At 39.8% G+C, this 13,866-nt stretch overlaps 1 protein-coding gene across 2 annotated transcripts in view; it reads left to right on the top strand.

The window, feature by feature from the left end:
- LOC122041852 (serine/threonine-protein kinase CTR1-like) overlaps window positions 1-13,120 on the top strand; it is a 40,739-nt gene extending 27,619 nt beyond the window's left edge. Inside the window, exons 9-16 of one of the 2 annotated variants that reach the window (XM_042601699.1) lie at window positions 8,646-8,746; window positions 8,864-8,948; window positions 9,101-9,199; window positions 10,908-10,976; window positions 11,068-11,199; window positions 12,291-12,385; window positions 12,490-12,692; window positions 12,835-13,120. In XM_042601699.1, the coding sequence (XP_042457633.1) occupies window positions 8,646-8,746; window positions 8,864-8,948; window positions 9,101-9,199; window positions 10,908-10,976; window positions 11,068-11,199; window positions 12,291-12,385; window positions 12,490-12,598 (690 nt within the window). In that variant the 3' untranslated portion in view covers window positions 12,599-12,692; window positions 12,835-13,120. Of the gene's footprint in view, window positions 1-8,645; window positions 8,747-8,863; window positions 8,949-9,100; window positions 9,200-10,907; window positions 10,977-11,067; window positions 11,200-12,290; window positions 12,386-12,489; window positions 12,712-12,834 lie in introns of both variants that reach the window. The other variant, XM_042601700.1, reaches the window with a different exon arrangement.
- The last annotated feature ends 746 nt before the right edge of the window (window positions 13,121-13,866 follow it).

The raw sequence follows: 13,866 nt of genomic DNA, 5'->3' as shown, positions 1-13,866 counted from the left end.
ATTTTTGGTCCATTGTACTGATATATACGTGCTCAACTGAAACATAATTTAGTTGGAAGAAGTCATCAGGTGATGATTTCTTCTATGGTAACACGCTTTGTGTGGAAATGAATTTTTTCACAAGTGCTCTCTTGGTTCTGTAGTTAGAATTGGGGTTGAAGATAGTCAGATCAAAGTATTTTGCACATGCATGTGCTGCAAGTTTATAAACTGTCACAAAATCACAACCTCTCAAATTCAAGTTGGATATAAGTAGCTACACATTAATTTAATCAAATTTCAGTTTCATGTTATCTCTAAGTATCATGTTGCACTCTCATACTTTTTAATTACTGTAATTACACAATATATTATTATTCAATATTCCTTATGGAAAGGTTATAAAATATTAAACAATATAAATATAGGGAGCAACAAAATTGAAAGATAAGTAAGCTAGATAGAGGAACAGTAGCTTTTGAAAACAATTCTTCCTGTGTGAATCACCCAAATATATACCCAAGTATGGCAAAATAAACAGGAATTGACCAAAGGACGCATGCAGATTTAGGAAATTCCCACATCATGCACCATACTTTGAAAATGACTAAAGGGTGCACTGATTTGTGTGACCTTCCCGTTTACTCCCACTAAAGCTGACTTTTTAATCGCTTTCCTCTCTCCTTTGCATGTAACATTCCTCGATTCTCTTTCCTCCAATTAAAATTTTCTTCTCTCTCCTTTGCATGCATTCATGCAACAATCTGTGTTGGTTTTTAAAAACTAGCACCACTACTTAATTACACTAGCATCGTGGTGGTGTTGATTTCTAAAAATTAGCATAGCAGTGGTGGGGAGACTAGGACCTGTTGGAACCCCAAGGTTGTTTTGGTGTGATCAACAAGTTAAGTCCTGCGTGTTTTTAACCTTGTGTCTAAGTGTGCAGGAGCTTAGGAGCACAGGTAGTCGAGCGGAAGATGCAGCTAGCGAGAAGGACGACACGTGGTGCGTCCGAGGGACGAGGTGCTGCGGAAGAGTACACTAGCGGACGAGAAGGAAGCGTGCGGTGGTTCCGAGGGACGAGAAGCCGGAGCGGAAGACTGCTCGAGGAGCAAGAGACACAGCTAGCGAGAAGGTCGGCACGGGGTGCGACCGAGGGATGAAGATTGCGGAAGAGTACGCTGGCGGACGAGAAGGAAGCACGCGGCGATTCCGAGGGACGAGAAGCCAGAGCGGAAGCCTGCTCGAGAAGATCGGAAGTTGGGTTCGGGTGAGCCCTATTCCGGATGGCAGAGATCACCCAAGCGGTCGGAAGACTCGGTCTGAGGCGAACGCAGCCGGAGTAGAAGACCCGGGCTGAAAAAAGTCAACGGGGTTGACTTTACCAGCCGGGGCGCCCGGAACTGTTCAAGGCGCCCGGAACAGTCCGGGGCGCCCGAAACCCTTCTAGGCACCCGGAGTTGATCGGTTGACCAGATCGCGTCAATCGCGATCTGAACGTTGGGGGATAAAACTTTATCCTCCCAGGGCGCCCGGAACACCTTCGGGGCGTCCCGACCAAGGTTATAAGTACAACCTTGGTCCATAAGCTTTTCAATAACTCAGAAATTGTAACTCCAACACTTGTACGCTCAATCTCTAGATTAACTTTTTTCTTTTTGCGCTTTCATTGCTGTAAGAGACTTCTCCGCTTGAAGGAGATATTCTAGTGCATTCCACTTCTTGGATTAACAACCTCCCCGGTTGTAACCAAGTAAATATCTGGTGCCTCTTTCCTTTTTGTTTTAATTTACTGCTTTTCCATTTTATGCAAGTGTTCCGTTGAAAGTTCAAGAAAGGGTTGTGCTTTTGTTTTTTGGCAGGCTATTCAACCCCCTCTTCTAGCGGGCCCAGCGGTTTAACAAGTGGTATCAGAGTCAAGGCGCTTCAAGAGGACTAACCGCCGAACGAAGCAACGATATAATAATCGGACCAAGCATCTACCCGCCGAAGTTCGAAGGGGAATTTGCTAGCTGGAAAAAGCGAATGCAGGTATTCTTTAAAACCGATTTTGATTTAATGTTAATTATGGAGTTCTGTTTTACAGCACCGGAAGGTAAGGAGAAATATCATTGGACGAAGAAGGAGCAGGCCGACTACGTGGCAAACGGCAAAGCTGAGTACCATCTACTAATCGTTCTTCCGCCACAAGAAGTCAACCGGATCGGCAACTACGACTCCGCGAAGGAACTTTGGGAGAAGTTTCTTGAACTGCACGAAGGAACGTCCGAAGCAAAGCTCGCAAAACGGGATTTACTCTGCAACCAGCTCACCAGCCTGCGACTTGGGGAAGATGAGACAGTTGCGCATCTGCACTCAAGGATAAAGGAAATCATCACCGGACTTTCGAATCTCGGAGAGACGGTAAGTAACCGAGATTTGTTAAGGTACGCACTAAATTCCTTTCCTAGAAATTCAAAATGGGCGTCACTAATAGATGCCTTTTATATTTCAAAAGACTTAGAAAAAATAACATTAGAGGAATTCTTTTCTACATTTGAAGTGCACGAATCAAGATGTGCAGGTACGAAGGAGCCCAAGAACAACGTCGCCCTCAAAACATCGAGAGACGAACCTGAGTCGGAGTCTTCTCTCAACGACGAGGAAATGGTAATGATGGTAAGACGGTTTAAAAAACTTTGTAAATCTAGAACCTCTAACCATCCGCAGGGTAAAAAGAAAAGGATGATCCGCTGCTACCACTGCGACGAAGAAGGGCACGTCAAGGACAACTGTCCCAAGCTAAAGAACAAGGACAAGATAAAGGTAAAAAGCCTATCCAAAAGCGCAAGTTCCTAAAGGCGACGTGGGACGATACGTCGTCTGAATCGGAAGTCGAGGCGTTCTCCAGGCTCGCATTAATAGCGAGTCATCAAGACGACGACTGCGAGTCAAGCTCTTCCGAAATGAGCATCGAGAGCATCGATGAAGGGGGAGCCACGTCGGAAGATGACAGCAGTTCAGGGGGAGACACGGATAACGAGATCGACAAGGTAAGTCAGGTACGATCTCTTCCTCCCGATAAACTCTTTAAATTCGTTAAATTATTAACAAAAGATTGCTGCAAATTAGAAAAAGAAAATAAAAATTTAAAAGTAATACTAGCTAAATCTTGCTCTCTAGAAGATTTAGATAAATCAAAATTAGAAAATGCAAATAGATAGTCTAAAAAAATCATGCATGTTCAAATAAAACATATTTTAGAAAATACAACAATTTAAATTGGTATTTTCGATATCATAAGCGACAGATTAGAAATATTTCTAAGAAAAATATCTCTAAGAAATTCCTAGTCAATCCAGTAGGCTGGAACTTATATTGAGTTCCAAAGTCCTGTCTGACTTGAACTTGAACTAATTAGATTTAGAGCTTTCAGCGAGAAAATTAGACATTAAAATTTCTTTATGAGGCTTTGTTTAAGGAAGTGGTTGTTGCTCCAATAACCAAGAAGGCCTAGTGCCTCACCACGACCTGGAAGCCAAAATATTGAAATAAAATGTTTAATTAACTTTCTGACAAAGCATTAAGATTAAAATTTAATAATGCTTTAAAAAGTTTGTTTAAACATTTTTTTAATTTTTTTTCTTAGAATTTTTTTGCTTAAAACTTTTTAATAAAAATTAAAAGTTTTTCTGATAGACTAATTTTTTCTATCTTTTTGCACTTTATTGCAAAATTAGTTAGTTTATTTTTTATGTCTATTTACCCTAGCTTAACTTGGGTTACTCACATCAAAAAGGGGAGATTGTTGAACTCCAAGGTTGTTTTGGTGCGATCAACAAGTTAAGTCCTGTGTGTTTTTAACCTTGTGTCTAAGTGTGTAGGAGCTTAGGAGCACAGGTAGTCGAGCGGAAGACACAGCTAGCGAGAAGGACGACACGCGGTGCGTCTGAGGGACGAGGCGTTGCGGAAGAGTACACTGGCGGACGAGAAGGAAGCGTGCGGTGGTTCCGAGGGACGAGAAGCCGGAGCGGAAGACTGCTCGAGGAGCAAGAGACGCAGCTAACGAGAAGGTCGGCACGGGGTGCGACCGAGGGACGAAGACTGCGGATGAGTACGCTGGCGGACGAGAAGGAAGCATGTGGCGATTCCGAGGGACGAGAAGCCGGAGTGAAGCCTGCTCGAGAAGACTGGAAGTTGGGTTCGGGTGAGCCCTATTCCGGATGGCAGAGATCACCCAAGCGGTCGGAAGACTCGGTCTGAGACGAACGGAGCCGGAGCAGAAGACCCGGGTTGAAAAATGTCAATGGGGTTGACTTTCCCAGCCGGGGCGCCCGGAACAGTCCGGGGCGCCCGGAGTTGACTTTTTGACCAGATCGCGTTAATCGCGATCTGAACATTGGGGGATAAAGTTTTATCTCCCAGGGTGCCCGGAACCCCTTCTGGGCGCCCCGACCAAGACTATAAATACAGCCTTGGTCTAGAAGCTTTTCAACAACTCAGAAATTGTAACTCCAACGCTTGTATGCTCAATCTCTAGATTAGCTTATTTCTTTTTGCGCTTTCATTACTGTAAGAGGCTTCTCCGCCTGAAGGAGATATTCTAGTGCATTCCATTCCTTGGATTAACAACCTCCCCGGTTGTAACCAAGTAAACATCTGGTGCCTCTTTCCTTTTTGTTTTAATTTATTGCTTTTCCATTTTATGCAAGTGTTCTGTTGAAAGTTCGAGAAAGGGTTGTGTTTTTGTTTTTTGGCAGGCTATTCAACCCCCTGTTCTAGCCGGCCTAGCGGTCCAACAAGACCAACTTAGTCCTGGTCTTTAGGAGATCATACCCAAGCGTTTGAGCTGAAAGTTAACATAATACTAGAGCATCTCTAGGAGCCCAAATAAGTAATGGAGGACATGTTTAGACTCCGTGCAATCTCAGAAACCCATAGGACCTAAAATGAGCTTAATATGAGCTCTCTAGGTCGATTAGTGGTTTTGACCGAAACCTGATGGTCCCAAGTTATTTGGATTTTTGTAAATTTGCACCCATCCGTAGGGTTGAGTGAGAGAAAGGTAGATATGATGTCAAACCTTAGTTGTGATCAAGAAAAACTAGGGCTTGGTGTGGGAAGACCAGGACCACTTTGGGCCTGATTTGAGAGCAGATCAGGCCCAACTTGGTACCCAAGACTTGGACCTGGTTTGGTCTCAAATCATGCACACAGTAGGCGAGACCAGGACCAAGTTAGGCTTGATATGCTCTCAGATCAGGTCTAAAGTGGTCCTGGTCTCCCCACACTAGGCCTACAATTTTCCTTGATCATAATCAAGGTTTGATACTATATCTACGGTCTACCTTACTCTTACTAAACCCTACTAGATGGGTGCAAGTTTGTAGAAATCCAAATAGCCTAAGTCCATCAATGAATTTTGGTCAAAATCCACTAATTGACCTAGAGAGTTCATATTGCATCCATTTCAGATCTTGTGGATTTTTGAGGTTGCAAAGAGTCCAAAGGTGTCCTCCATTATTTATTTCGAGTTCCCCAGAGATGCTCTAGTATTATGTTAAGATCACGGTGGGTGTAATCTGAGAGCATACCAGGACCAAGTTAAGCTTGGTCTCCCTAGCATCGTGGTGTTGCATGTAAAGGAGAGAAACAAAAGTTTAATCGAATGAAAGAGAAGAGAGGAAAGTTGCATGCAAAGGAGAGAGGAAATAGACTAAAAAGTCAGCTTTGGCAGGAAGGCTAGAATGAAGGTCATCCAAATCAGTGCGCTTCCCTTGGTCATTCTCAAAGTATGGTGCGTGGTTTGAGAATTTCCCAAATCTACGTGCACCCTTTGCTCAATTCCCGCTAAATAAAATCATGTGAAGCATTTTTTTTTTTAAAGTTCTCTAGTTTAACCTCACAACATTTTTATGGATTTCACATTTCATAATTAAGCGGCACATTTGATAATCCCTTTTGAAAATATTATCATAGTTTTTTTAGTTGGCACCATGTATCTAGCTTACACCAACTACTATTGGGGATGATTAGCCCGACACCATAGAAGTTTCCTACTGGTCACTAAGGTAAATAGGGAAGCGCTCGCAGCGGGCGACTCATCAGCTCAGTATTCTTAGGTGCCCATTAAAGAAATTCATCAGTTAATTTGCCGAAGTTGGGAGTCGATCCTTAGATGTATGTTGCCGCACCATTGCCTCGGGGGCAAAAAAAAAAAAAAAACTTGTCATACGTATCATAGTTATCTCATATCATCGTTATCATATAATTATCATGCAAGATAAATTTAAAGAAACAAGTAGAAAACATCCATCCATTTAAAGCCTAAACCCTAAACCCTAAACCCTAAATCCCCGTCTGCCGACTTAAAGCCTCGAACCCCCAGCCACTTGTCAACCCAGCATTCACCCTGATTAACCCTCCTCCTACATCACCATGGGGCAGGCGTAGGGGGCCGTCGGGGCGGCGGATTCCGCCTTTTGTAACAAGAACTCATATCCTACCAATTTGTCCCAAGAAAACTTTAAGCTCCTTTGATTGATGGATCTACAAGGATACACCAAAGAACACAAATTACTCACTTGAAACACAATATCTACCGTTAGAAGGAAATAATAAGCTAAAACACTGCAATGTATTAGGTTACAACAATGCCAACTCTCAAAGATAATAATATGCATTCATAATGCAACACAAAGAGCAAAACACTAGTAATCCCCAAACTAAAATAAGATGCACAAAATGCCACCCTAATAGACAATAAATAATGGTACTAAGCAAGGATGCCAATCTTTTACCTCTACATAGTAACAGATCATGACTGACTGAGAGGTTGAGAATGCCTGCTGTTGTCTGGATCAAGCAATAGGGTTATTACTCTGAATTTATAATCTAAAAAGGGTTTGAGGGAGTAGAACTCACCAACAACTTAATGATGATTTCTGTTGGCAAAGCATACAAACCCCAAAAAGAAAAGAAGGGGCAGGGGTGTTGTAATTGTGTCCTCCTACTAATGAAAATCTAAAGAAGAGGTTAATGACTAGAAGAAAAAATCATAGGGGAGAGGAGGTCAAAAACAACAAAAGAGAAAGGGAGCTCAAAGAAAAATCCACAAACTAGAGCAATAGGTGTTGGCGGAAAAAGATTGCACATGAAAGGGTAATCTTGGTGATGCACGACTAAGGTTTTAGGTGGAATCAAGAGGGCTTGGGGTTATATGGCTCGACATTAAGGTGGCGACGTTGTGGAATGAGGAGTCTTGTGGAGAGAGGAGACTCCATCTGCATTTGCACAAAGAGTCATGAGGTTAGTCAGTTGCAATCTGAGCTGTCACGAAAGAAATTCTAAAAAGGGTTCGCAATCGCAGTTCTAGGTGTTGTGTTTTCACAAGAATGGAGGGGAGGGCGCTATTGCGATTTAAGTGAGGAGTGCGTTTATGGAGGACATGGTCATGATGCTTGGTACCACGATTTCATGAGAAGAGAAGGGTGTGTGCTCATATGGGGCCATGCCGGTGGCACAGATGGGAAGTAAAGAAAAGAAAATGAGAAAAAGAAAAATAATATAACAATTGCAACTTCGAATTAGAGGAATTATTAATAGGAGCTTCATTAGTGGAACTAGAACCAAGGTGAGTGTGGGTTAATGGACTCTTGTAGGAAGTAGCATTTGACCGGGCCACATGATTTATGTGAGGGATGGATAGATGGATAGTTATGAAGAGAGTTAGAGACATCATTACGTAGCCATAGCCAGGTTTCACACAGTAGGAACACTTAGGCTTGCCTTGTCCACCAACACGATCATCATGACCTTGTTGATAGACTCCTAGGTCTCCATGGTGAATCCTATAAATGACAACAAAATTGCTAAAGCAGATCAGTCGACCATAGGATCAAGGGATAGTAAGATTAATGTACAAGCTTGCAGTATCCGAATGTACATGTCTAATAGGGGTGGAGTGGAAGCATCTTCCAAGATTTACATCTTCATTGGCTCTAAGGAAGAACAGTGTAAGGAACATGATACTGAGGAGTTTGTTCAAGTGATTTTGCGTGACTTTTACATTTAAAGTGATTTGAAAGATGTTTCTAAGTTTATCTGCAAAATATAGGACTGAATGGCTGGCTAGGGGAGGTGATTAGCTAGTAATTTTATTATTATTAATACTTTGGCTTAATAATTAACTATTCTTGTAATATAATCATGTGTCTTCTATAATATGGTGTTCCGCCAAATAACTTTAAGTTCTGATTTATCACCCAATTGACACAAGAATTAATTCTATGATTCGACTACTCCAACCAGTTTAACTTAGCGAAAACACATAAATAATTTAGAAATTTATAAAATTAGGTTAATCAGTGAGGTTGGTTGGATTTGACACCAGAGTTTTCACTGAGTTTGACTATCTGGATTTTTGTAAGTTTATAGTTTAATGCGGGCTGAATTAGGGAGTGATTCAGTCACATTGACCTAACCAATTCATTTTTTCAAAATATTCAATGCACCCATCGGAAACCTCAGATTGTGATATTACATAGAATGCCAATTTTTGAAATACAAATTGCAAAAAATGAGTAAATTTTCTGCATTTTCTGAAAGATGCTGCTGATTTGAAGGAAGATATTTTCCTTTTACTGTATGCCATGAAAGCTTTGTCATCTTGTTGCCTTTGTCATTAGGTTGCTATAATGAAAAGCCTACGACATCCTAATATTGTTCTGTTTATGGGTGCTGTTACTGAACCACCTAATCTATCCATTGTCACTGAATATTTGTCAAGGTATGCAGTCTTTCTTAAATTTTCTGCTTTTTCCAGAGCATGTCTATTTACAAAAGCATACCCACTATAGTCCATACTCAATATGGTTGATATATGGAAGATTTTGTGTTATTGCAGAGGAAGTTTGTATAGACTTTTACATAAAAATGGCGCAAAGGAAACTATAGAAGAGAGGCGCAGATTAAGCATGGCATTTGATGTGGTATATTTAATTGTTAAAGTGTTTTTCTAGACAAGACAGAAACTTATTATCTTACAAAGACCAAGATCATTTCTACTTCAGTGTCTTCTTATATAGCAATTTTTCATAATCCTTTAGGCTGCATGGTTTTACTAAACTAATTTCTTCTGCAGGCAAAGGGAATGAATTATCTTCACAAACGTAATCCTCCAATTGTGCATCGAGATTTGAAGTCTCCAAATCTTCTTGTTGATAAGAAATATACTGTGAAAGTAAGACTCCTAGTCATGATATGCCTTGTAGCTTGTACTCTTTCTGCACAGTAGTCTCTTACTGCCTTCCAGTTAAAGTCTGACTCTGCCCATTTTGCTGTTCGCACGGTATAGGCTCATTCAAGTTTATATGTGATTGTTAGTCTCCTATAGATATTGATACTCTTAATTAGCAACTTCTAATGAATTTATTTTGTTTGCTAGTCCATAATGTGCCATGTATGATTTGAGTAAGTTGTGTTACTTCTGTGTCTTGCTTCACATTTGTTGCTAAATGAGAATCACTAACAAGGTCAATTTTGACATTGTTATTTATGATACATATGCGCGACAACTTAAGTTATAAATCAAACACACCAACATGGTATCGTATCTTTGCTTATTGTTCAACTTCTTGCAGCTCAAATTTTAGGTTAAAGTTGGACCTAAATGAGGAAGAAAAGTTTGCTCATATGCAAATTGTTTGGATAATTTGGTATAGATTGTGCTGAATAGTAGTACGAGGAAAATAGCGCATCAGATGAAGCATCAGTTTTTTGGCTAGGTCATACTATTGCAACATGTGATGTACTCCTGTTAAGGAAACAGATTACTAAGTTATGCATCTATATTTGATGTGTTAAGCATCCATGGCTGAATGGTTGAACTGCCCAACTCATACTTGGTAAATTCCCAAGTCCAATTCCTGCTGGATGCACGCCAATGGAAATAATTAAAAGTTTATTGGAATTGGCTCTGTATCATGCACGGATTTTTCTCTTGATGAATAAATGTATCAATATTCCATTAACTATTGGAACAAGTGGATAGGCAGGCTTTCCCGTCCAAGGAGCTACAAAAAGCATCACAGTCTGCTGAAATTAATCTGTTGTCGAAATATCGATGAATCAAACAAATGTTTTTTTCTTTAAAAACTGTCAGAGAAGAAAAAATGAACACGTAAAGGGATAATGTTTATTTCAGTACAAACTTTTATAAGGCATCAATAAAAGGATATCTGCACAAATGGATGCATAATCTTTAAATGTCCTATTCATGGTCGATAAAATACTTGAATATGCATAATCTGGCAGTTTAGCATTTACAGAAAGTAGTAGACAACTATAACTTTGCCAGATACAATGCTTTTATCACATGTTTTGATTCTCGTGGAGTACCTATATTACAATTGCATGAGTGCATTCATCTTGCAAAGTTTAGGTTCATTTTACTTTATCATGTGGCAAAGGGTGACTCGCTCATCCCAAGTGCCTCTCACCGCCTGCCCCACAGCAGATGAAGGGAGTAGACTAATCATGGTGATCGAGCGACCTCTCTAGGTGGAAGGAATTTTATTTCCCAAGGGATTGTTCCTCTGGGGATTCGATTCCTGCTCTCATGCTACAATTTATTTTATCATTGGAGCAAAAGGCGATAACACTAAACCCAGGCGGCCCAGTATTGTCGGCCTCCTAGTTAGATACAGGCAGGTAAATCATGTGGGGTATTTTGTCATAGCACAGCGGCCCTTTGCATTGGGGAGGTCAGACACCCACTGAGACATTTTGCACTCGTTGGGAATTGACCCTAAGACCTATTGGAGCAAGACAATATACTTTATCATGCTTCTATGCACTGTTGTCAATGATTTTTGTCACTAACCTTTCCTATCAAAATATTGTGATTAATATCAATCACGACCTCAGTAAATTGTTCTGTTGAACTCCAGGTCTGTGATTTCGGTCTGTCTAGATTGAAGGCAAACACATTTCTCTCATCCAAATCTCTTGCAGGAACAGTAAGTTGCTTGCTTAGTGCAACTCATTTCACTGGATTTATTTTGTGCTCTATATTACTGATAGCTTTTGGTTATATTATTTTCACATTAGCCGGAGTGGATGGCGCCTGAAGTACTTCGGGATGAACCATCAAATGAGAAATCAGATATTTACAGCTTTGGTGTGATTTTATGGGAGCTTATGACGTTGCAACAACCATGGAGTAACTTAAATCCTGCTCAGGTTAGTAGTTTATTCCATCAAGGATAGTGATTGTTACTTTGTAATACTTGTTCTATGCTAACTGAAATCATTTCATTCTTGGCTATGGTTTGCTTAGCTTCTCAGGATTAGTAGATAGGTATGATTATGAACATTTAAGTGATTTCAAGTTTGAGAGTTCTGTTGAAAAACTTCAGTTTGTTACTAACATATACATGTTATTTTTTTTTTTTTGACATTAGTCATTTATTATTTTTAACAAAATGATGGAGGAATTGAAAAAGATGTCTTATATAGAATGCAAACAAGATAGTTAAAATGAAGGAGAACATCGGGTGTTTTATGTGATCGTCAAGTACCTCTAAAACTTAAAGAGAAATTTTTACAAATGGTGATTAGACCTGCTATATTATATGACACTAAATGTTGGGTTATGACTCGAGCACATAAGCAGAAGATGAGAGTTGCAGAGATGAAGATGTTAATGTGGATGTGTGAACATACGAGGATAGACAGAATAAGAAATGAGAGCATCAGAGAGAGTCGGAGTTGCATCTATTGAGGGAAACTAGAGACACGTTTAAGATGGTACGAACATGTACTTAGATAATGAATAAATGCTCCAGTTAGGCGATATAAAATTATGACAAATATGCACATCAAACGAGGAAGACTAAAAAAGACTTAGTTAGCAATAATAAAACAAGATATAATTTATTTAAGTATAGATGATGATATGGTAGGGGATAGAGCCCAATGACATAGAAGGATTCATATAGCCGACCCCACCTAGTGGGATAAGATTTGGTTGTTATTGCGATCATTTTATTAACCCTATGCTTGTGCATTGTTAACTTCCATCTTTAATGATTCTACTTAGATGACCCATAAAACATGGTCGTTAGTTGACTAAGTTGTTCTTATTCATTTGCGTGACTTCCTAATTCCTACTTATCATCAACAGCGTTAGGGTTGGTTAGATTTGTTGCACAACCACATCTTGTTTATTTTAGCTACAAATAAAAGTAACTTCTTTTGACAGTGCTGGGTCCCATTAATTGATATATTTTCCTTTAACTGTATAAAAGAAAATACAAGCTGTGCCCTTGCAGGTGGTTGCTGCAGTTGGCTTCAAGGCAAGAAGGCCTGAGATCCCAAGTACTGTAAATAGACATGTGGCTGCCATAATTGAGTCCTGTTGGGCCAGGTATAGATATCTATTGCCTGATGCAGGCATGGTTATTAAATATTAACATACTTCTTCACTCGTGCTTCCCCACACACTAACTTAAATCACATGTTGAGCTTCAGCGAGCCATGGAAAAGGCCTTCTTTTTCTAGTATCATGGAATCCTTGAAGCCTCTAATCAAGACTCAGTCACCTCAACCATTACATTCTGATATGTCTAGTATCCAATAGCCAGATGATTGCATATTCCTCAGAGAGATGTGTATTGTATCTATTCTACTTGTCAAAAAGGGTCCCCTTCAAATTTTGCCTGTCAGAGGATCAGGTGCTTTTCAATTTCCACAGTAATGTTCTTGTATGCCCATATTTTGTCAAGAAAAAAAAAATCTCCACATTTATCTACAAAAAACATCTGTCTTGAAGTAGCATTTTGTTCAACAGATCATATTGATTTGGTTTGTTTGCAGTGCCAATGAAGCTGCTGCCAGTTTTCATTGCATCACCGCCAACAAGATCGATCTAATCAGCTATAGATATTTTTCAGTAAATTGAAGTTCCATTCGTGTTTATATGTATATTTTGTTTAACCTAGGTGCATTATATTTTTATCCGAGCTTACATTGAAAAAAGCTTATTAGGAAAGAGCACAAGCCTTTTGAGGTTGTGTTGCAATTTCAGAGTGATATCAGCATGGAACTTGTATATTGCCAGTCTTTTACCGTCAGTTATCTAATCAAATGTGTGCATTCTGAAGGTTGGCTTTTTAGGGTGTATAAGTTGTGCTTTCGATTTACTCGGTAGGCGAGAACTAGAGGAAGATGGTCTACTTTTAGGATTAGTCCAGCGAAGTTTGAACACCCTGAGTTTCCACGACTAAGGTGTGGTAAGACATGATGCGCTTGCAACACTTATACATGGCCAACTAACCATTTCAAATAGGAAAATATTTAAGAATTTTTCAATTTTTTACTTTCAAACTTCCCACAATGAAAAATCACAAAAACAATCCAACTAGCAAAGTTAACCAAAAGAAGAATTTATAACAAATGAATCGATACCAAACGATAAACAGTTCTTATTCTAGTAGTGATAAATGAAAATGATACAAAATGATCACATAATAAGATAAATGATTTTAACTACACTGGTAAAGAAATGAATAACGGCAGAAATCGATGAAATATGTTATGAAAAATTCTCAAAGCCTTCACCTAGCAATGATCATAGTTCTTCCACGAGCTGCAACAAAGCCTCTTGCTGGTTTATTTAAATAGACATTCATCGAAGTTGTTAATATCATGGATGGTCAAATCAGGGAGGATGTCGGCGATTGAAGGCGAGGCAAGGAGAATGTTGGTGACTGAAACCGAGTTAGGGGAGATGTCAGGATCTGAAGCAAGGAAGATGTCGGGATTCGGGGCCGAGACAAGAGCGATGTCGGGTTCTGAGTCCAAGACTAGAAGGATATCAGGATTTGGGGCTAAGACTGAGATGATGCC

The sequence above is a fragment of the Zingiber officinale genome, chromosome 2A, assembly GCF_018446385.1.
Source record: "Zingiber officinale cultivar Zhangliang chromosome 2A, Zo_v1.1, whole genome shotgun sequence".
NCBI lineage: Eukaryota > Viridiplantae > Streptophyta > Magnoliopsida > Zingiberales > Zingiberaceae > Zingiber > Zingiber officinale.
Note: the sequence above shows the minus strand (reverse complement) of the source record. Positions and strands in the feature narration are given on the sequence as shown.